General features: G+C 35.9%; 1 protein-coding gene across 1 annotated transcript in view; it reads left to right on the top strand.

The window, feature by feature from the left end:
* Sans (SAM_USH1G_HARP domain-containing protein Sans) overlaps positions 1 to 22,049 on the top strand; it is a 58,960-nt gene extending 36,911 nt beyond the window's left edge. The window contains exons 8-10 of the mRNA XM_089103290.1: positions 2,259 to 2,404; positions 15,493 to 15,645; positions 21,893 to 22,049. Coding sequence (XP_088959416.1) covers positions 2,259 to 2,404; positions 15,493 to 15,645; positions 21,893 to 21,978 — 385 coding nt within the window. The 3' untranslated portion in view covers positions 21,979 to 22,049. The remainder of the gene's footprint in view (positions 1 to 2,258; positions 2,405 to 15,492; positions 15,646 to 21,892) is intronic.
* The last annotated feature ends 2,130 nt before the right edge of the window (positions 22,050 to 24,179 follow it).

Genomic DNA, 24,179 nt, shown 5'->3' with positions numbered 1-24,179 from the left:
AAATAAAACCTCGCGCATTTCAGAAACAGCAGTATCTCAACTAGGGTTTTCTTGCGAGCTATTAGTTCGCCAACAAGAAACAAGGGGAGAAAGTAAAATTGTAGACAAGGGGCTTTTTTTCTATCCTGGAAAGCAACTGAGAAAGGTATCTTAATCTCAACAATGAGGTTAAAGCCTCAACAATCCCCTCGGAAGGCATTTGAAGTACCTGCCTTCACATCTTCCTCCTTTAAAGGGCTATGACCTTTGGTATTAGTGCTGCATCTCCACTAATAAGACGGAAGCATGGTCCTAATGCAGATTTACTCCCCGTATACGAAGGGAAAAACAAGAGAGAAGTAAAGCAAGGGCAAAAAATTAGTTTCCAAGCAAATTAGTTCCCAAAATTTAGAGAATATTGATTTTCTTGTCTCTCCTTCAAATTTCTACATAATTTCTAATTTAGTAGAAAGCTCAAAACGAAAAAAAATCTCATGCTGAGCCCATACTACCTTAAAGTTTTGAGTTCGGCTACCTTTTGAACTAACTTTATGAGAATGACTCTCTCCCTTCACCTTAGGTTATATCCCTTGTGTGCAAATTTATTTGTATTTATGAATATATGACTTCACTCAAAATATTATCTGCGTTGATTAAGAATTAGTGCAAGAATTAGTTCAATGGCAAAATATTCATTATGCTGTCCTAAAAATTTTCGTGTTTGAGAAACAAGCCTAAGGCCGTATCTAGAGGGGGGGGGGGGGGTAGGGGGGTTTGAACCCCCCCTCCCGAAATGTTTGTTTAATTCGTAAAAACGTAACAAAAACGGATATAAACAAATTTTTTATGCGTTTTATGAGTTTTTTTGTGTACCCCCCCCCTCTCCCCGAAAAAAAATCCTGGGCACGGCCTTGAACAAGCCACCATGGGGCGTACCTAGGGGGACAAAGGAGATAATGCCCTTCTTTTGAGAGAATCAATGCCTCCTAATAAATTATAAGAGATCTGTTTGACATAAAAATTAGGAGCGCAAATCCTCCCCTCGGAGGAGGGCGAGAATAAACTGAAGAAACTTCTAATCTCAACCTCCAAAAATCGTTAGACGTATAAAATACATTTTTAGGGTGTATCGCCTCCCGTCATTTCTAAACTCGTGCGATTTTATTTCATTTCTGCTTATTGAGTTTTCTAATTTAAATTTTTATGATTTTTTTTTTAACTTTTATTTTGAAATTTGACCAACACTATCAAAACTGGCAAAACAAAATGCTTTATTCTTAATTAGTGCCTACATAGTATCGGATTTTATACATTTGAAAATTGTAACATTCATTAATCAGTTTTAAGTGCTCAAAGATAATTGTCCATTTCAAACAATATATCGCATAGCTAAACATCACAACCCCGTTTGCCAGTTTTTTATTCATGCTGAGATAAAGGGTATAATTATTAGCCCAAGTGCGCTATTTTCATTTTTTTTAGACTAAGATTTTTAGGCTAAAACATAGGCTAATTTTGTAAGTTTCTTTTTGTAATTTTTACCAGCCCAACTTGCTAAATCAGCCTTACCTGCTAGCCCTAACAGGAGGCCAGCACTCGGAAAATGTCAAAGAACGTTGGAACGTTGATCGAGTTGATCAACGAAATTTTGATCGAATGTTGATCGAAGTTGATCGAGAAATGACCTGGATTTATGATACTGAATAGCAGCTATGTATGCAGAATTTACTTAGCAAAAGCGACCTAATGAAAACATAATGTTTTCATTATGATGAAATATAATGAAAATATGAAATATAATGAAAATATAATGGACACACTAACATGAAGGGGAGTTGAACGCCCTCCTCCCCATGATTACTCTGAAGGGTCCCCATGAAGCAAACTATTGGCTTAGAAGTGCGATTTCCTAATCTTATCTCCCCCCTCAACAGGGAGGGGAGATAAAATAAAATTGTAGTCAAAAGGCTCACAAGGCAGCAGGGTAAGGGGACAAAAGGGATACCAATTCATTAACACGTAGGGAGGGGGGCATGGATTTTTTTGATTTTTTTAAATGAAGATACAAAAAAGATATTTTTTTAAATCTAGAGAAGCATTTTTGTGTTTTTCGATTTCTTTTTTCAAAGTGATACCCAAAAAAGGTATTTTGTAAAATCTAATTAGGGATATTGTTCCTCCCTCCTAATTGGTGTCCCTGGTGGTGATAAATAGGAAAAGACATGTATTTGTAAAAATAGAGTTTACTTAGATATCACTAGTATTTTTTTATATTGAAGAAACTCCATAACTGCGACGTTAAACGCCTTCACGAATGGCGATCAAGACAGCTCCTCCAACTCTACATCTTTGGTAGCTGATAGTCAAACAAGTTTAAAACAGAAAGACAGTACAAGGAATTGGGAAAATGAAGACGGAGAAAGTGGTAAAATATTTTTTTTTCTTTTTTTCAACTGCAACTATCTCTTCCCGAGTCCTATTTATTAGTCAAGGACCCACGATTAGGAAAGATCGCTAAAAAATAGTTGCCAGGCTTCAACGAGGGAAAGAAGGTTTGAATATGAAATCCAGGGCAGAAACAAACGCTGAAAACGAATATTTGATGGCGCATTAAAAATTCCTTGGGCCAATGGCAAAAAGAGGGTATCTGCAGAAACAAATAAAAAAAAAAAAAAATTGGGTCTATTTTTATTCTGGGGAGCTTTTTTGAGCATTTTTTCTGGTAGAATATTTCTCCATGAGCGCAATTTCAGGTCCAATTCCACTATAGAGGTATTCCAAGAGTAGAGGGAGAATATTATCTCTCAAGTCTACTTTTCACATTTACCTTGCCTTAATTTGCAGTTGCAAGCATTAAGGATTTACGAGTTCTTCAACTGATCGACATTACGTAAAAAAGCTATACTCCGTGCAATACTAAGTATTTTGCAAGTTCTCTCCCTTCCCCCCACCCTAACCCCTGATTTGACCCAGATCTTTCAACGCTCGGATACCCACTTTGTGCTACACTTATGCACCTAGCGGAAATTTTACGGGAGCGCTACCTAGCAATGCGATCTCGTTGCACGAACGTCATTATCATCACTTTGTTGATAATCGAAGGCTCTAAAGCCGACAAAGGACTGACTAACTGTCAGTCTGACTAACTGAATAATTGTAACAGACAAGAAGTATGTAATACAGACGTCAACTGAAATAATTTTATGGTACCAACAATTTAGTGCTTGTCTGTCCTCAATTTCTTCCTAAAAATATTTTAATAAAGGTTGCCTAGTTAAATCAGGGTTACTGAAATATTTATAATTGCTTGAAGAAGTGCAAAGAATTAATTTTAATCTCTATCATTTGAGTATACTTAAAAATTTGCCTGGTAAGTGTTGGACAAAGCGTAGTTTTTTCAAGGCTTATGACAGTGAAGAGAATCCTGTGTGGGATAGATTCCAGCACTCAGTGGACTGAAACACCTTAAAAGTATTTTGAGATTTTTACTCGTTTCATATGCCCCTTCAATTTTTGAGCTCAGGGATTCTACGTTGGTGCTTCGAAATGATGTTAAGTCTACCGTGCTAGACTTACTGAGAGAGGCCAGGGGCTGGCGTGAATAGCCTGAAAACCACAACTTCGAAGGGGGACTTTGCTTGTATGGGTTGTTATCGACTTCATGTAACTTTCACCATTAAATAAAAAACAAGCTTTTTCATCTGAAAGTAAGGAGCAACATTAAAACTTAAACTGAACAAAAATTATTACTTATATGAGGGGGATCACTCCTTTGTAATCGCCTTGCTCTTTATGCTAAAGTTTTTTTTTAGCACTTTCAAAAGATCTATCTAGTGTAATTAAACGGCCTTTGTGATTCAGGGATTTGTGATTCGAACAAAATTCGAATCACAAGTTTTTTGCCTAACGAATAGAGAGCGTAAAGAGCGTGGTATTGACTAGGGGGCAAACCACTCCTATACGTAGTAATTTCTGTTCGTTTTAATGTTGCTCCTTACTTTCAGTTGAAAAAACTTGTTTTTTTATTTAATTTCTGATTGTTTTTTAAATATTGCTGAGAAATCCGGCGCCTCCTTCATAGAAATGTCCCTTCGCCCAAGGAAACATCCTCCATGGAAAGATCCTCCCACGTACCCCCCTCCTCCCAATCCCCCCACCGGAAAAAATCCTTCCGGAACACGTCTGTATACTTCCCGATAATCAATACTATATGTAAATAATGGGCAAAGTTCATATGTTGTAGCCCTTCCCCAGAGACTGTGGGGGACTAAGTCATCTTCAAAGACAATTTTATCAGATTTTCGACCATGCTGAACAAAATGGGTATCTCAAAGTTTTAATTGGGTGACTTCGGGAAAAAAATGAGCGTGGGAGGGGGCCAAGTTGCCCTTCATTTTTTTTGGTCACTTAAAAAGGGCACTGGAACTTTTAATTTCCGTTCAAATGAGCCCTATTACGATATTCTAGGACTACTGGATCGATACTATCACCCCTGGAAGAAAAAATAAAACAAAATAAACACACATCCGTGATCTTTCGTTTTACAAAAAATACAAAATTCCTTATTTTTGCAGATAGGAGCTTGAAACTTCTATAGTTGAGTTTTTTGATACGCTGAATCTGATGGTGTGATTTTCATTAAATTTATATGACTTTTAGGGGGAGGTCCTCCTTTTTTCGAAAATAAGGCAAATTTTCTCGAATAACTTTTGATGGGTAAGACTAAACTTGATGAAACTTATATATTTGAAATCAGCATAAAATCTGATTCTTTTCATATATCTATTGGCATCAAAATTCTTTTTTTTACAGTTTTGGTTACTATTGAGCCGGGTCAACCCTTACTTACAGTTCGTTACCACGAGCTGTTTGAAAAGCCGTCAACTGAACATGAAACCGTCAAAATTTATGCCATCCGGCTGCTTAAAGTCGTGTTGAAAGGGATACCTGAAACAGCAAATGAAATTTGTATCGTGGGTGACAGGTATGACGCACTTTTTGGTCACACTGATCCAAATGGTGGCAGTATATCTTTGAAGGACTGCAGTGGTTATCACCAGTTACGTGGCCACTGCTCGAACGTCTACTCCTTCTCGACGAGCTTAAAAATTGGAAACTGGACAAAGATTGTTGCAAATACAAAGAGCAAAGCAAATTTGATGAAAGCAATTTATGAAACATGGGAAGCAAATGGACTTGACTATATAAGAAGCTTAAGCACTGCCGACACCTTTCGAGTATGGCTGTCTGGAGGATTTGAAGACAAGATGAGATATGTATGTTTCAGTCATGATGTTGATTCGCTCAGTTTCGAGGAATTTCTATGTAGCACACATGAGGAAGCGGACACCAGAATGGCTCTGCACGTTGCCTTTTGCTTCAGAAACGGCTTTGAAAGGGTGACTGTTTGTGCTAATGATATTGATGTAGTTGTGATACTAGTGGACCAATTACCTCGTCTCCTTAACAGTTTTCCTGGGGAAAAGGTTGCCTCAACTCCTCGTGAAGTTTCCAAATTATTATGTCCCCATTGATCTTTTGTTCCAGAGAACAGAGAAGCAAATGTTGAACTCCATGGCGTTCATTCACTGCATTTCGGGGTGTGACACAACGAGTTACTTTTTCTCCAAAAGAAAACGAACATTCTTAGCGTCCGCCAAGAAGACCAGTCTGTCAACGGAGATTCAGTGTGCAATACAGAAGTTGAGAGATGAATCCTTCACGGAAGCCAGTATGTTCTCCTTCCAAGATGTTGCAAGAAAGCTGATAATCAGTAGCTTATGGAAGGGATCCTTATCAGTTTTCCCTCAGTGATTTACGAGCACACTTGTACCTTCGTAAGAAGGAGCTGAAAGTGTTGCCTCCTACAGAGGGGGCGTTTGTGGAACATTGTAAGCGTTCTTACTATCAACTTGCAATCTGGAATGCCTCATTGATTGCAAGACCATGATTTTTTGATAGATAGATATTTATTGCAATAAAAGCCGCTTTGGGCCATGGCAAAAAAATGGAAAATCACACAAAATAATAGCACATAGCAAATTATAGTAGCCTACATAACAATAAAAACGCAAAATTTCAAAACAAAAACATAATAAAGCACACAATACCATTAAACTAACATACATAGATAGATTCATGTCACATCTATCAAGGGCCATGGCTACAAAAATAACAAACAACAAAACAATTTACACACATACAACAATAATTTCAACACTCACCCCACCCCCTTTACAAAAATCTATCTCTATGTGACATACCCAATTTTGTATATTTTGCTATCATTCTTGTTGTCCCGTAATTTTTTGATCCCATTAATGAAACCAACCACTCACTTATCCCCACATTACCAAAAAATAATTCTTTCCTTAAATCCTGTAGTTCGGGACAAAGGGTCATGAAGTGAAGCAGATCCTCACCATTTTCTCCACACATAGGCATGAGTAAGGACCTTCCATTACCTTTACCCGCCCTAAATATTTCCTCCTTTCTTTAAGTGCTAGAAAATTACCCCTCCCTGATATATACCATTTAATTTCTTCACTATTTAAACCCGCTTTAAAATAAATATCATACCCCCAGAACTCCTTCCATTGCCGGTAAACACCGAGGGACGCCAAGGCTGCGACTTCACACTGCCATTTCTGAATCTCCTGATCTTCCAACACACCCTTTACTAATTTTGCTACATTTCCTACTTCCAGTCCTATCCCCATCCCTTCATTCCAAACACCTGATAACCCACAACTATTTAAGATTGATTTCACCTGGGAAGCTCACGAACTTTTCCTTCTATCCTGCAACACCTGCAGATAAGCTACATTTACTAAACTATTATTCGGTAAACCAATCACCTTTTCCCAGTATCCCATCATTCTAACCAATATTTTTACCCTCAATGAAAACAATCCTAGATCACCCTTTAACACCAGACTATTAAATTTCCCGCTTAGCACTAAAAGTCTCCTGAAATCTCCTAAATAAATTCTCTCTATTTTTTCCCCTTTTTCAAACCCCAAACTTCCCCACCGTAACTCAATACTGGGCCTACCTTCGTCTCAAACTCGCTATTTGCACCTAATCACTCCACCTCACTGAACTTGTAAACTTACATCCCAAATAAATAAAATCCTTAATTTCTTTCATCTCTTTCCCTTTAAAGTAAAACTTATTCTTTTCCCTTTCTTCTTTTCCAAAAACTAATATAAGTGATTTATCAATATTTAAAACTAATTTTTTACTCCCCAATAACTATCCAAAATCTCTAACATCTTTTGCGAATCCGGAGCCGATTTCGCAAGCAATATTATGTCATCTGCAAATAATAAACAAAACAGCTCCAGCAACATTATTTTTAACATAGGGACATTTCTATTTCTAAAATACTTAATAAAAAGAGAAAATGAACGTGGTGATAGAGTGCATCCCTGTTTAAGGCCTACCTTACTTAAAACTGGCCTAGAATAAGAAATACCTACCTTTACTACTACTTTAACCACCTCATACATTTTCATTATAACTTCTACTAACCTAATTGGCAATCCTAATTTCACTAACACCCATTTCAACACGCTCCTTGAAACTTGATCAAATGCTCCCCTAATGTCCAAAAACGCCGTATATAGTCTATTTTCCCTATGCCTCGTATATTTACTAACTAAAACCTGTAAACAAAATATTTGATCAATTGTACTATAGTTTTCCCTAAACCCTGCCTGACATTCAATTAATCTACCTTTATATTGCAACCATTTATCCATCCTATTAGACAACATTCTACAAAATAACTTACTGATAGAACTTCCTAAACTTATTCCCCTGTAGTTCTTGTGCAAGTTTATTTCTCCTTTCTTAAATAATGGGATCATGATCGATATCTGCCAATTTTGCGGCCATAGATGTGTACTTAGAATTGCCGAGAATATCTATGCAAGCACTGGCAGTATCCATGCTCTTGACCATTTCAACAGCTTAGTTGGTACTCCGTCGATGCCCGATGCTGAGTTCCCTCTCATATTTTTCAAGGCGTGCCATATTTCCTCCTGTCGAACCGGCTCCAGTAGTTTAGCGTCCTCTGAATCCAACTCAATATCGACTGTCTTTTCTAAACTATCCATCTTTTCATCAGCTCTATCTTCGTCCTCTTCGGTGTATATCTATTTGTATTTTTGTTCTAAGTATTCTGGCCAGGTATCGGCGTGAGGGATTGAATCAGTCAACCTTCTATTTTCTGTTGATTTCCTAATGAACTTCCAGAAACTTCTCCCGTATCTTTTGGCTCTCTTGCTCTTCAAAACGTCTCTTCTTCAACTTAAGTATCCTTTTATATCCCCTTCACTTGTCCCTAAAAACCTGCAAATTTTTTTCCAGATCAACTGTACTACTAGCCTTAATTAATGTAAAAGCTACTAAAACCTTCTTCTTCTTTTCCTCACATTCCTTATTAAAAAAAACTTATCAAACCAGTACTCCTACCATTTTCTCTCCTACGTGCCACCTTGGTTCCTATCTTATACAAAACCCCCGACAAAAAATCAATAGAACGTGCTATATCCCCTTCCCTTGCCATATCCTCACTCTTCTGAATAAATGAATCCAGCCCTCTATCTTCAACTAGTACCTTTTTCAACTTCTCCTCACTTTCGTTATCAAACCTTAAACCTTCCCTCCATTCAAGCTCATTACCCATCTTTCCCTTAACCCCAATTTTTTTTTCCGGCTCTCAGTTCATCCTCCCCCTCCTAATTTAACCCTAATAGGCACATGATCCGACCCAGCCAGCGCCATCACCTCAAAATTCACACAACAAGAAAGAAGCCCCAGACTAACAACCCCATAATCTATAACACTTGGAGATTTACCCGAAAAACATGTAAAATCCCCCACTCCTTTATCCTTCCCTGTCCTCCCATTCAAAATAACCAAATTCTGCATACCACAAAAATCTAATTATTTTTTACCCCAATTATTCTTTTTCCGATGACCATCCTTACTCTTCCTCCTCATAACCGACGGCTCAATCATATAAACTCCATTCATTTTTTCTAGTTCGAGATCCACCTCCTCCTTACTCCTTCGCCCTCCCCTGTATATCCGTTAAAATCCCCTAGAAAAATAAAATAATCGGACGGAAACTGTTCTGAAAAACGATCCATATCATTTTCTAATATCTCACAGGTATCTTCATCACTAAAAGTGCTAGTTTCCGGCGGTAAATACACTGAACAAAAGATAAACGAGTTACCACCTAAAGATACTCGCACCCATACTAGATTACATAAAGCACATTTCAACCGAGATACATTTCGCCATCTTTTCGTTATCAATAAAGCAACTCCTCCATAAGTTCTACCATTCTGTGATTGCTTTCTTTGTGATCCAAAATAAGAAAAACCTTCTATTCTCTCCTCTTTTTCCGGCCACGTTTCTGTTAATGAAGCTGAAAAATTATGACAATAAAAAAGACCTTCTACTTCGAGATACGAAAAACCCTGAACATTCCAATGCGCTAAATGACACTCGTAATTTGCACCATGGCCCTGCTTATCCTATCCACTATCTGAGCGAATGGATTGGGACGGGTTAAATAGCCGCCTAGGCTCCATGTTTTTAGGGTCGTCAGCTCTAACCGACTTGCTCTTCTGTCTTAGGTGGTCATCTGGGCTAATAATTTGTTGGTTGTTACGTTTGGGAGCCCCCACAGGCCCAACAAAAGTTGATGTGGAGCCTTTTTTAATAACCAGAGTTTCACTGTTCACCCCATTTATTTCGTTATCACTACTAAGATCCTCCACTACACTAAAGAAAGATTGAATTGATGATTAAGATCCTGAACGCGATCTTCAATTGCAAGTTTCTTCCAATTTAAGCCTATTATTTTCAGAAACCAAACTCGTTACTAAACTTTTTTTGCGGCACTGATAAAGACCCAGGTTCATGGTGAAACTTTTGTCCAACATTTTCCTTAAAATGGGTCAGGGTACTCGTTGATGACTCTATATTAGGGGCATTCGTAACCTCAACTACAGATTGCTTATCAAAGCTATACGTAAAACACTGTTGACCAATATATAACTTTGTCCCTCTTAGTCTTGCTTCTCTATTTTCTCCTATAGCACGTTCAATAAAAGGCTTTAGGTAGTTACGGATAGACAGTTCACGCTCTGTATAATCGGGACTAACACTAAGACCCGCCCTTTTCAGGTGAGTACTTGACCACAATATAATATCACGAATGTGACCGCTTGTGAACTTAACCAAACCGGTCGCGTACCTTGTTTAGCGTTTAGCCGAAAAATACCTCTAATGTCCATCATTTTTAGCCCTAAATTTGGCACATGTAAGTTCAGTGCTTTCATTACATCTTCTCGTAACGAAGAACGTTTGTTTGCAGGATCGAAATTATACAGGACCAAATTACACTTTTTAGACTCATTTTCTAGTCTTTGCAATTTTACGTTAGTAGCCGACATTTCAGCTTGCAAAGTTAGGTAATCTTTCTTCAATTGTGACGCATCCTCCGAGAACATCTCTACTGTCGGATTAATTCACAACGAAATAGCAGATAGGCCATTTCTAGGTTCCTGAACCTGCGACGAAACTATTTCTATTCCGTTCAATTTTCGATTAATTTCTTGTAGAGTTTCAGATAAATTAACAGAAGTCATAATTTATCCGGAAATATGGTTATAATAATTAGAAAGGTTACTTATCGTTCTGTGAGAGCCGAGCCTCACAAATGAATCCGAGTGACTATTCCAGTGACTATAATTATTCTCACAAAATTTCCACTTAACATAGCAAGTCTTATATAGTAAGATTTTCACTTAGGCTAACATGACAATTCTTGACAATGGGAACTGGTTTTTCAAATTATTTCACTGCCTGTGTATTTAGATGTTAGCGGAATGAATGCCAAAATAATACTGTCTGCCAATCCCTTTCTCCCGTGTCTGCCAATCACTTTGTCCCATGTCTGCCAATCCCTTTGAGTTATGGATGGCAATATTCTGGACAAGATATTGTTCCTGTTGTCTCAAGCGCTTCCGTCGGGATATTCACAACTCTTCTGTGAGTGTAACAAAAAGCGCAAAAGGAACTGCAAATGCCTTAATTGATTTTGTGATGTTTTGTGTACTTGTGCCGGAAAGTGTGACTATTTCTGCAGCTAATTTTTTAATTTGGATGTACTTCTATCGAGGCTAGGATTCAATGTCTGTGCACTTTAATTAATTCTAAGGGGCTTCTGTTTTGATGCCACTAACGGAATGGAGTTGCAAAGGTTTTGTCACCTTCCTGTGCAGCCCCAATTGCTCTGTTCCTCCCCCTTTGAACATAAGTCTAATGCAAGTACAGGAAAGTTGGTTTCTGGTGTCTGGTGTCTGGTTTTAATAATGTGCAGTTAGGAAGCTAGATATGATTGTGATAACCATTTTTTCTTTTCTCTCTCGGTACATTGTTCTGTTTAACATTCTAAGTTTAAACCTCTCATCTAGGTCGAAAAACAGAAATCGATTATGCAAATTGGGTAGTATCTCCTTTGGCACACAAAATCTTCGTTGCACCCGCCTATATTCGTTTTCAGCAACCAATTCTGCCCCTGATAAATTCCACAAACTTTCTTTAGCTCGTTGAAGCCTATGATGTTAGAATTTCGTTGGCTAGGTCCCTGATTATATATAGAGTTTTCAAATGGTGTAGCATAGTAAGAATTTGTGAGAATAACTCTTATTAGTATTTGCTTCTAATAACGTATTATAATATTGTACGTTCGTTATAAAACTTATTATTTTAAATTAATTATATACATGAAAATCACTGAAAATATTCATATGTTGGTAGAAGAGTCACCAACCCAATTTTTCGTAGAGGGGGGAGATACTTTTCCAACTGGAAGACTAGGATTTAAAATTCTAGGATCTAAAAACAACTGTGTAAAAACAATTGGTGTCAAAGTCTAATAAAATTGTAAATAAATGATAAGATGGCCAAAAACCAGTAAAATAACAACACTTGGCAGCATAATTTTATGGTCTTAAATTTTTACTACAGGTTGGCTGAACATATTGGGAAGGGGGGAGGGTTTAACTCAAAACATGTCATTTAATACCAGATAAATTTACAGAAAAACAGGAAACTGGAAAAGTACCTGCATAACTCTTGCAAAGTTCCGACTGGAAAATTCTTTCCAGGTTTTTTGACCGCTATTAATAACCAGCTGCTTGCATAAGGAAGGGCTCAATATGCCTCTAAGATATGGTAAAATGTTTCTATGATACTCAAAAGCGCCAATTTCCTGCTTCTTGTTTTCCAGTTTTCCGCAACTGAGTAAAGGATAAATAATATATTCTCAAATTTTAGAAATTTCTAAGCATCTTGATAACAAAATAAATGTGAAAAAAAGAATTGGATTAATCAATCGTCAAGCGAATGAAAGATTCTAGCTAGTTCCAGAAATAATAATATTTAAACCTTCTCTTATGAGCTAATTGTTGGTAAAAATGCAAAGAAAAGAAAGAAAAAATAAGGGCAAAGAAATGTGATGAGTAAAAACCAGAAATATAACAATATTAAGGATTTTATAAACACTGACAATATTATGGACAATATTGAAAATAATATAAAAGAAAATCATACGCACAGTCTGCTTCTTTTTTCCTTTTTTGCGAGGGGGGGGGGCTTAATATCGTAAATGTTAAGAAAATGATTCTTACTTCATAACTGTGGCTAACACATTTTGCCTGCAGTTCTGCTATACTTTACGCCCCAACCCTTCCTAATGTGCAAATATATACCCAAATATAAATCATTTAGAAAGTAGAAATTTTTTTTTGTTTATAGAGGGTTGATAAAATAAATAGTTTTAGGGGTTACTGATCAAAAGGCCTTGATGGCATTTATATTTAGATACAATAGATATATTTTCAAAGTAGAATAAGTTTGGAATAATAGGAATATAAGTCTCCGAGCCGAGAATATTGGAAGCTACAGTGATGAAGGTGGTCAATTATGGTTCTGAAGCGTGGGTGCTCCGAAAGACAGAGGAAGATCTGTAAGATATTTTCTAATGAAATTGCCTATGGATTGTTCTGGGTATCCGTCTAACTGACCGTATTTTAAACAGTAAACAGTACAGAAATGTGTTTCAATCCCGCTTTCCAGAGCTATAACAAGAGAAAAGTCGAGATAGCTAGGATAGGTTTGGCGAAGGAAGGATGACTGATGGCCAAAGATTATCCTTTTTGGCCGACAATCTAGGACCAAACGAAAAGAAGGTCGTCCCCGAATGGGGTGGAGGGATATCATATGGAAAGATTTAAGGTAAATTGGAACTTCTTGAGAGGGAGTAAAGAGGGAGACTTTGAATAGATTGGTTTTGAGGAGGGGTGTGCGTGGTTGCGCCAGTCTCAGGCGGTTCGGGGCAGCAGTGACTTGCTAGTAGCAGCAGTAGTAGTATCTAGCTTATATCGACGTTTCAAATAACGCCTGTGCTTCAGAACTGTTCAGATAACCGCTTATGCTTATGGCACAAAACTTTACGTAATTATGAGCTACTATAATCGTTCCGACCCTTGAAATTTTCAAGTATTTTGCTCCACCTTACTTTCTCTTCTAGTTTCAACCTGCTTATCATGGTATATTAATTAAAAAAAACACTTTTTCCATAAAACATGTTTTCCGAAAAAAGTAAAGAGCTCCATGAAGCCAGATATGAGCAGATATTAAGTCAAATAATCTTCCAAGCGTAAAACTAGCATAAATCACTATCAATAAATAAATGAAACTCAAAACGAACAGAAATTACAACAAACAACCGAGTTAAACTCAAAACGAACAAAAATTGACAACCCTTATGCCTTCTCAAGACCTGAAGATAATATGCACTTTTCAGAAAACAAAATACAGTTTAAAGTTTTTCACATTTTTTTTATTTAATAAATTAAACATTATCAAGGCTTTAAGTAACACATATCAGCATTTTTATGTTGAACTGACAATCCACGGTCATTTTTTTCCAGTAAAGTGTAAATTAATTTCTTTTTTAGCGATGGTGAAATGCCATAAAAAGCATTATGAAGAATGCTAAGACTATCCATGTAAAATCATCATGATTGCAGCATCAGACGCAGCCTAATAAAGAACGAATTCTAACCCACAGTTACCGAAAATTTAATAACGCGCTTTAAAAAGTATTAATAGAAAGCTATGCTTTATGGCCGTTCATTGCAATACAAAGAGCGATCGCAACACAGCATTGTGATGTAAAGAGAATATTGACATAAACGCGTTCTGAGACCGGTTATAGACCTGATATATCTGGTTATAGACCCGGTTATAACCGGTCATTATAACCGGTTATAGACCTGGTTATAGACACGTTCTGAGATCATATTGGTTATACATAGGATAGGACACGAAAACGAAGAACGAATAAAAATAATAATGAAACTATAGAAGAAAGAGTAAAAAAAAAAATATGAACTAATTCCCCATTCTTCAGCCCAACCTCCTAAAAGAAAACAACAATCTCACAACATTACCATATATCCATAGACTCCGTGATAAACTTGGAAAATTTTTACGTAGTTTTTTTTTTATGTAATCTTACTGCCTCATTTAAAGATTAGGTTGAATTTCTTGTTTTTCAACTCTGGGAAAGACACACTTTATCTTATTCCTAGCAGTGGCGTATACAGATTACTTTACACTGGAAGAACCCGATAACAGTTGGGAGGAATGCAACCAAAAACTTTCAAAAGATGAATCTCTGAAAATTAGAAAAGGGACGATTTTGATTGTGCGTTACCCATCAACGCTTTTAAATTTCCAGACCCTTTAGTTGTTTTTGATAAGACAATATAATTGCCACAGCAAGGTGTTTACCACTATTTTTAGGAAAAACCCTGAACTAAAAAAAATACATAAGGGCTTAGGCTTAAAAAGAAACACTCGAAAATTTCTATAAGCTAGGAAAATTCATGACAGGGAAATTGCCACAGCAAGGTGTTTACCACTATTTTTAGGGAAAACCCTGAACTAAAAAAAATACATAAGGGCTTAGGCTTAAACAGAAACACTCGAAAATTTGTATAAGCTAGGAAAATTCATGACAGGGAAAGAATTCATGCCAAATTTAATCACTCGTATAGTTTTTGTCACTTGTATAGCTTTTCTGTTGGGGCTAGTTTCAAAGCTATTTTTTTTCTTTTGGCTAATTTTTGGCTATTTTTTTTTCTAGTTTCAAGGCTGGCTTAGTCAAGGCTAGTTTTTGCTTTTGCACTGATAACACTTTAGTCAAAATATCTTATTATTGTTTTGGTTTTATTTAATAGCTGAAAATCACACTTCAAGGGTTTTTATTTCTTGGTTGTTTTTCTTTGGTCTTTTTTTTTTTTTGTCTTATACTTCACGTAAAATCATATACCATTACAGATGGCTCAACATTACTGATATCTGCTTTATGCAATACAAATCGTTAATCTTAATATGTATTCTCAATCTATTTTATAGATGAGGATTCACCCAGCATGTCCCAGTTGGCTCTATTTCTAGCTGCATCAGGCCTTATTGACTTGTTGCCCAGTTTTGCAAAAGAGCAAATTGATTTAGATGCTGCAATGTTATTGACGGAAGCAGACCTTACCAGCATGAATATCCCACTAGGTGAGTCTATAAATGAAAATGTCAAAGTCAAAAAGAGACAAAATGTAGTAAGGACTAAGACCTTACCCGCATGAATATCTCTCTAGATGAGTCTATAAATAAAAATGTCAGTGTAAAAAAGAGACAGAATGTAGTGAGGACTAAGACCTTACCAGCATGAATATCCCACTAGGTGAGTCTATAAATGAAAATGTCAAAGTCAAAAAGAGACAAAATGTAGTAAGGACTAAGACCTTACCCGCATGAATATCTCTCTAGATGAGTCTATAAATAAAAATGTCAGTGTAAAAAAGAGACAGAATGTAGTGAGGACTAAGACCTTACCAGCATGAATATCCCACTTGAGTCTATAAATAAAAATGTCAAAGTCAAAAAGAGACAAAATGTAGTAAGGACTAAGACCTTGCCAGAATGAATATCCCTCTAGGTGAGTCTATAAAAAAAATGTCAACGTCAAAAAGAGACAAAATGTAGTAAAGACTAAGACCTTACCAGCATGAATATCCCTCTAGGTGAGTCTATAAATAAAAATGTGAAAGTCAAAAAGAGACAAAATGTAATAAGGACTAAAGCTGTAGGCCAACTATTTAAACCTCATCCTTTAAACTCATCCATATAACCAGATGAGCTTAACTAAAAAATATAGCTTTGTGTCACAATTAATTCTCAGCAATCCAAATGAGAATAAGTTAAACATAAAAAACTCAAAAAAATTCAATCAAATTAAAAAAAATATTTGGGATTATTTGCCTGTTTTATCCCATTTTTTTTTCTCTTAGTAAGGCGTCGTTTAATCCGTGTTTACAGAGCTGTGTTTTCTTTTAAATGTTGTTGCGTTTGATTAGCGATCTCAGCCGTTTTTACCACAATTTCATGTGTCAGGAAACCTCACTGGAAGAATTAAAATATTATTACAGATCTTTTAAAAACAGACGCGTTTCAAAATTGGGAAAAAAGACCTCTTTTTTAGCTTATCAGAAAGTTGACGTTTCAGTGAATACTTTTATTCTAAGACGTTATATGGCTAGACAACTTCTTTAATATAAGCAGAAGAAGAAGAAAAAGACGAAAAATTAGTTTCCGAGAAGTAACTCATAGTCGAAGCTTACTGAATTTTGTTATTCTTTTTTTTTGTCTAATTAGAGCTATTAAAATTTCTAGTGCATTTTTAATTTTTTCGGAAATTCAATACTCTTATTCTGAACTCAGATTCTTAAAAGGATTTAAATTTGGTAACCAATTAAGTTAATATCGAGGGAATACCCCCTACCCCCTTACACCTGTTTTGTTTAAGTAAATTTTTATTTGTGAATCTACAAATATGCTTCAAATAGCATTTGCAAAGATTATATTCCATTTTTCTGTTTCTTCCTTTCTGGTGTTTACGTGCATGGTACTTGAGTTTAAATGAATATCTTGGTCATATATGATGACAACAGTACTGCGGTTTTGTTGCGTCCATTATGTGTTAGTCATTTCAGATAGAACAAAGAACCTGCCAAATTGGGGGGCAAAGTCATACTTTTTTCGGCTCTTTTTTTTTCTGGCGACTATATACTATACACCATGAAAATGACCACTGACCACTGACACCACGACCACTATACACCATCACAAAATCCACTATACACCATGACCATGACCACTGACCACTGACACCATGACCACTATACACCATGACAAAATCCACTATACACCCTGACCATGACCACTGATCACTGACACCATGACAAAATCCAATACACCATGACCATGACCACTGACACCATGACCACTATACACCATGACAAAATCCACTATACACTATGACCATGACCATTGACCACTATACACCATGACAAAATCCAATACACCATGACCATGACCACTGACCACTGACGCCATGACCTCTATACACCATGACAAAATCCACTATAAACCATGACCATGACCACTGACCACTGACACCATAACCACTATACACAATGACAAAATCCAATACACCATGACCATGACCACTGACCACCAACACCATGACCACTATACATCATGACAAAATCCACTGTACAGTATGACCATAGAAGACAAATAGAGGTAGGTTGTCTTTATTACTCTCACAAAAGCTCCCCTTGATATTTGAAAACTGATGAAACCTGAACAACATATTCGTTACTAATAACATTAAACAAAGAAAAAAAAAGAAAAGGCAACAGGCAAAAATACTCCAGTTCTGGACCTGAAAAAAAAGAAAGGCAACAATAATCCCCTTCAGGACCTAATATTATTCTTCCTTACAATCTTTTGTGACAATTTGACAATTTATCAATCCTGTAGACAATTTTTCAGAGTTGGGAACCAAACCGGGATATGAGACATTTTCTGAAATCTTATGTTTTACTATGTATAATAACTTATTTATAACCCACTTTTATAAAAAACAAGCGGAGTGAAGTACACTAAAAAGGAAGAAAATCAAATACACAGAAACAAAGATAACTTAAACCTTGATCACTGACAAAAACACAAGGATAATATTATGGTTTGGGCCTAGGGACACAATGGCATTTCTTGTTAAATTATTACTAAGCAATTCAAACGATTGCATAATATCGGTAGCACCATACTTCTTATTAATACGTGTATTACAATATCAAGTGGGGAGGTACAGTAAAAATTTGCAATATCTAAAATATACAGATCTGGCGCAAATCTTTCTTGTTCAATAAAGGATACATTCCACTTAAAAACAAGACAGAATGGTCACAATATGCGGAATACATTTTAGCTAAAGCTCGGCGTATGGAGTAAAATCATGTCAATTAGTCTGTTTCTTACTTACTTGTACTGATATTTCTACTTGTCTCGAGACACAAGCTCTTCAGCTCTTCCTGGTCCTATAACCGGTCTGACAGTCAAGCGTTATGCTCCTCGGTCGTCAGTCTGGTGCAGTAATTTCCATTCACGATTTATTTATCTCCATTCACTATTTATCTCATATTCACTGTTTATCTCATATTCACCCAAAGTGTTCAAAAGCCCACGATCAATTGCTCGGTGCATTGTTTTCTGTTCTATGTTTTATCAAATCCTATGTTTTACGAGGTCATTAAACATAGGAAATATTGTTTCAGAATCAACTTTATGTCTTTTATTCATCGGAGTGACCTGTACACTCACTTAGTCAGCTATAATGAATTAGACTTTGTCACTAACTGTAGACAAGCTCATAGATTGATTTCTCGTTTATGCCTAATTCAAACCGATGGTTTCACAAAAACCATTGGTTTTCTGCTTAGTTTCCCTCTAGGCACGACAGGATTTCAGGCTTGACTTTTGTTATAGAAAAACCTAAGGTCAGGTTTCTAGCCTGCACAGAAATTACCAGAATACTTTTAAGGAAGAATACACATCATTATACTGTTTTTCAACTAAGGGAAATAAATAAAATTAAGAGAAATATATAGTTTTTGAACTAAGGAGAAATTTATAGGCTATAAATGGTATTTAACAGAGCCTAACGTCAAAATTTTCTGTGTGAACAAGTCTTGGACTTTCCCTTTTGATTATCCAATGGGAAATCCCATGCGTGTGAATCTGGTATTACATGAACTCGAAACCTCTTTCATAAGTCCAACAGCCAAGAAGCACATGAACGGCAAAAGGTCATCGGCTCCAAGTGAAGAAAACCTTTTTTGGTAATTCCATTGAAAGTATTAAAAAAGTAAAGTTCCCTCCCTCCTAGATTCAGAAAAATACAGTTGCCCCCTCCGTCCTACATTTTCATGAATGTTTGCCGTTGCCAACAGTCATTAGAACGAAACTTTAAATAGGTGAGATTGGTTAGGATTAGTTAAGGTAGCTTAACACTTGGACGTGCTTTAAAAAAGACTAAATAGTGTCTGTTATTGGCCAGATTCTACAGAGCAACACTTGGACTAACCAATAAAATCACATTAAACATGCATAACATTTGAACAGATTCGTCAAAACTATTATTTCTCATCATCCCACTGCAAGTTTTAAAGCTCTTCTAAACACCTTACTTTATTTCTAGTGAATGTGAACTTTCTACAAAAAAAAGAATTACTCACAATTTTTCTAAACAAAATTTTCTTGCAATTCATTTTGGCTTTTATAAAACTGATACCAACATACACGTCGCCCTTCCAATGTCAATAATAATTTATTTGACATCTGATTTATTTTGCTTAATTTTATGTTTATACATATTCTATATATGTGCATTCTATATATTTACATATTTTAAATTATTCTATATATTATATACCCTATACATTATAATTACTTTTCTAAATGTTCTGTATATATATATATATATATATATATATATATATATATATATATATATATATATATATATATATATATATATATATATATATATATATATATATATATATATATATATATATATATATATATATATATATATATATATATATATATATATATATATATATATATATATATATATATATATATATATATATATATATATATATATATATATATATATATATATATATATATATATATATATATATATATATAGTTGGCTAAGGCTTCCCCCTTAGCCAACTAAGGTTCTACGTCCTCTGTTATAATACAAAAAAGTTATTACATTATAAAACCATTTTATAATAAATAGTTGATCATAAAAATTTGACCACAGGCAAAAAGTATATATTACAGATGTGCAACTGAGCAATTTGCTAGCCGATAAATTTTGTGCCTGTTCTCGTCTCTTCAGTTTCTTCCAAAAATGTTTTCATGAATGTTGCCTGTTAGGAGCCAGCTTCTAAAAATCAAGAAAATCACAAAAACCACACCTAATTAACCATCTTAAATATCCTTGTGTCAGTTTTAAACCAATGATAGGTTGATAAATACTGTTTAAAAACATTAATTGATCATTTGAATAAACTGATCATTGAATAAATGGAACAACAACAATGTCTTCAAACATACATCATCATCATCATGGATAGCTTAAAGGCACATCTAATGTCTTTCATCTGTATTTAGCATTGCAGAGTAGGCTCCTTGGACATCCGTACTTTTTGTCTCAAATTTGCCATATTTTAATGAATAGGCGGTTGCAAATGAAAACATCAATCTTTTCATTTTTTGCCGTATTCTAATTAAAAAAAAAAATCTTAAAAAAGTTTACATCCTATTGACAAATTCGTGAATATATAGTATAATTAATTATAATTATAGCATTAATTAATATAATTATAGCACATAATTAATATATATATATATATAACATATTGTTATAATTATACCACATAATTATAAATATAATTATATGCTTATAATTAAAGTGGTTTTCGGTCAAACAGAGTCCTAAAAATATAAATTTATGTAAACAATTTCTGATAATTTATAGACCGACTTATTTCACTTGTATTATAAAAGGACAAAATAAATTAATCTAAATTCTTCTTTAAGTCCTTTAGCTTCTTTCTTAGTCATTCTTCGAATAACAATTCCTTTTTAAAAAAGGCCCAGAGCTGCGCTTTCTATTAGAAAGCAAAAATAGATGCCAATAGACCAAACCACTAGGCTGACTTTTCAGAAAAATCTGAAATCTGAATTTTCTGTTCCCGAATAGTAGGGGTGCATCCAGGGAGAGGGGGGCCCAATTTTGACTCCCCACCCACGTGAAAAAAAAAATAGTTTTCCGACCCTTAAATTGGTTGTAAAATGCCAAAAAAACTACTACTGAAAAACTAAACAATGTTTCTCCGCCTCAAATTTTTTGGTGTCACCTAGATTCTAGCAAAAATTCTTTTCGTAATTTCCTGCCCCAACAACAATTCTGGAAACAAATCTGACGACTTAATTCTGGAATTTAAACCATATCTCAAATCTGACAAAACATCACATCCGGAGTGCACAGTCAATTATGACGGTAGTGCCAGAAGGTCTAAGCTTCTAACTGAGCTGGCTGAGGGTCCATGGTCTATGAAAAACGGAGTATCAAATAAATTTTTATCAAATAAAGCTGAAAAAATTTCATTCCTTTACTAACTAATTAACTGAAAATTGGGGGAGGGGTCGTCCTCCCCTTCTTTATTGTCAAAGTGGCTGGATCGGCCTTTACCAACACTTTTTGTACACCTCTAACTGGCTTATCTTGTAGACCTATGGGTGCGCGTCTCACCATTTAAGAAGGGTCGCACTATTACATAAAGTTCCCCTTTCTTTTCTTTATGTCCCGTTAAAATTAATTATTTTTTAGGACCGAGAAAGAAACTACTTAAAGCCATTGCAGACCGTCAAGCCGACTTAGAAGACCCTGGTGAAGTAGATGATAGTTATCTTTGACATTTTTTTTTAAAATTTTGTTTCTTTTTTTGTTGCTTCGGATGAATTATTAAAAAATTATACAGCTATTACTCGTGATAAATTTTGAATCGTGATAGTCGTGATAGTTACAATCTAATGAAGAGCAATTGCAATCTAAAGGTAAGCTACTATACGTCACCAAGAATGTACCAAAGGCAGGGTAACATCTTCTCCATATGCGTGTCACTACATTTACAAAAAGAACTAAGTCAAAGGTTGCTAAACAATAGCACGTACCCAAAACTTGGACAAATATAAGTGGCACATGGCATCCTTGGTGGGCGTGAGAGGGGCGTTAGTCGCTCTCCAATCACTTTCAACTATTAAAAATGGCACTAGCCCTTTCAATTTCCAATCATATGAGCCCTTTTGAAATTTCTACAACAACACTTTTAATAAAAACCTTATATGCACCCAGGGCATAACTTACAGCCCTTGCCCTGAGGGCTGGGGGGGGAGAGTGTCATTCTCAAAGACATAATTTCCAGAATTTTTTACCACGTTGAACAAAATGACTATCTGAAAATTTTGATTGGATGTGTTTGGGGAAATGGTGGGCGTGAGAGGGGGGTTAGTTACCCTCCAATCACTTTCGACTATTAAAAAGGGCACTAGCCCTCTTAATTTCCTTTTGAATGAGCCCCTTTTGAAGTTTTCCGACAACTCTATCGATAAAAACCTTATATGCCCCAGGGCATAATTTACAACCTTTGCCCTGGGGGCTCTGAGGGGTTTGTCATCCTTAAATACATAATATCCAGAACTTTCAAATACGTTGAACGAAATGGCTATCTCTAAAATTTTATTGAATGTTTTTGGGGAAATGGTGGGAGTGAGAGGAGGGTTAATTACTCTCCACTCATTTTCGACTATTAAAAAGGGCAATTTCAATTTCCAATCAAATAAGCCCTTTTTGAAATGTCCACAACAACTTTCTATATAAACTGTATATGCCCTCAGGGTATAACTTACAACCATTGCTCTGAGGGTTGTGTGGGGGGGGGGAGGGTTCATTCTTAAAGACCTAATTTACAGAACTTTCAACTACGTTGAACAAAATGACTATATGCAAATTTTGATTGGATTGTTTCAGTTTCTACGACGAAGATTTCAATAAAAACCTTAAATGCCCCCAAGGCATAACTTATAACCCTTTCCCTGAAGACTGTGGGGAGAGTGTCCTGCTCAAAGGTATAATTCCTGATTTTGAACTGCGTAGAACAAAAAGTCTATCTCAAATTTTTATTGGATAGGTTTGGGGAAATGATGTGCGTTGAAGGTGTGTTAGTCACTTTCGACTATTAAAAAGGGCGCTAGCCATTTCAATTTCCAATCGAATGACCCCTTTTTGAAGTTTCTACGACAACGCGTTCTATAAAAACCTTATAGGCCCCCAGGGCATAACTTACAACCCTTGCCCTGAGGGCTGTGGGAGGGGTTGCCATCCTCAAATAACCTATTTCCAGAACTTAAAACTACGTTGAATAAAACGGCTATCTCAAAATTTTGATTGGATGTGTTTGGGGAAAAAGTGGGCGTGAAAGGGGGGTTATTTGCCTTCGCATCACTTTCGACTATTAAAAAGGGCACTAGCCCTTTGAATTTCCAATCGAATGAGCCTTTTTTGAAGTTTCTACGACAACGCCTTCTATAAAACCGAATATGCCCCCAGGGCATAACTTACAACCCGTGCCCTGAGGGCGGTGGGGGAGTGTCCTCCTCAAAACCATAATTTCTATCTAGAAATCAACTACGCTGAACAAAATGGCTATCATAAAATTTGGATTGGATGTATTTCGGAAAATGGTGGACGTGTAAGTGATGTTAGTCACCTTCCAATCACTTTCGACTATTAAAAATGGGACAAGCCTCTCCAATTTCTAATTGAATGAGCCCTTTTCGAAGTTTCTACGACAACTTCGATACAAAGTGCCCTGGTCTAAAGGCAAAAATAATAAATATTCCATTGTGCCAACATCGTTCTTATATGCCCCAAGGGCATAACTTAAAACCCTTGCCCTGGGGGTTGTGGGGGAGTGTCCTCCTCAAAAACATATTTTCTATCTGGAAATCAACTACGCTGAACAAAATGGCTATCTCAAAATTTTGATTGGATGTGTTTGGGGGAATGATGGGCGTGGGGGAGGGTAGCGGGGCTAGCTGCCCTCTAATCACTTTCG

The sequence above is a fragment of the Artemia sp. Qi Xiang Cuo genome, chromosome 17, assembly GCF_049724085.1.
Source record: "Artemia sp. Qi Xiang Cuo chromosome 17, ASM4972408v1, whole genome shotgun sequence".
Classification (NCBI taxonomy): domain Eukaryota; kingdom Metazoa; phylum Arthropoda; class Branchiopoda; order Anostraca; family Artemiidae; genus Artemia; species Artemia sp. Qi Xiang Cuo.
This window is presented reverse-complemented; position numbering and strand designations above follow the sequence as displayed.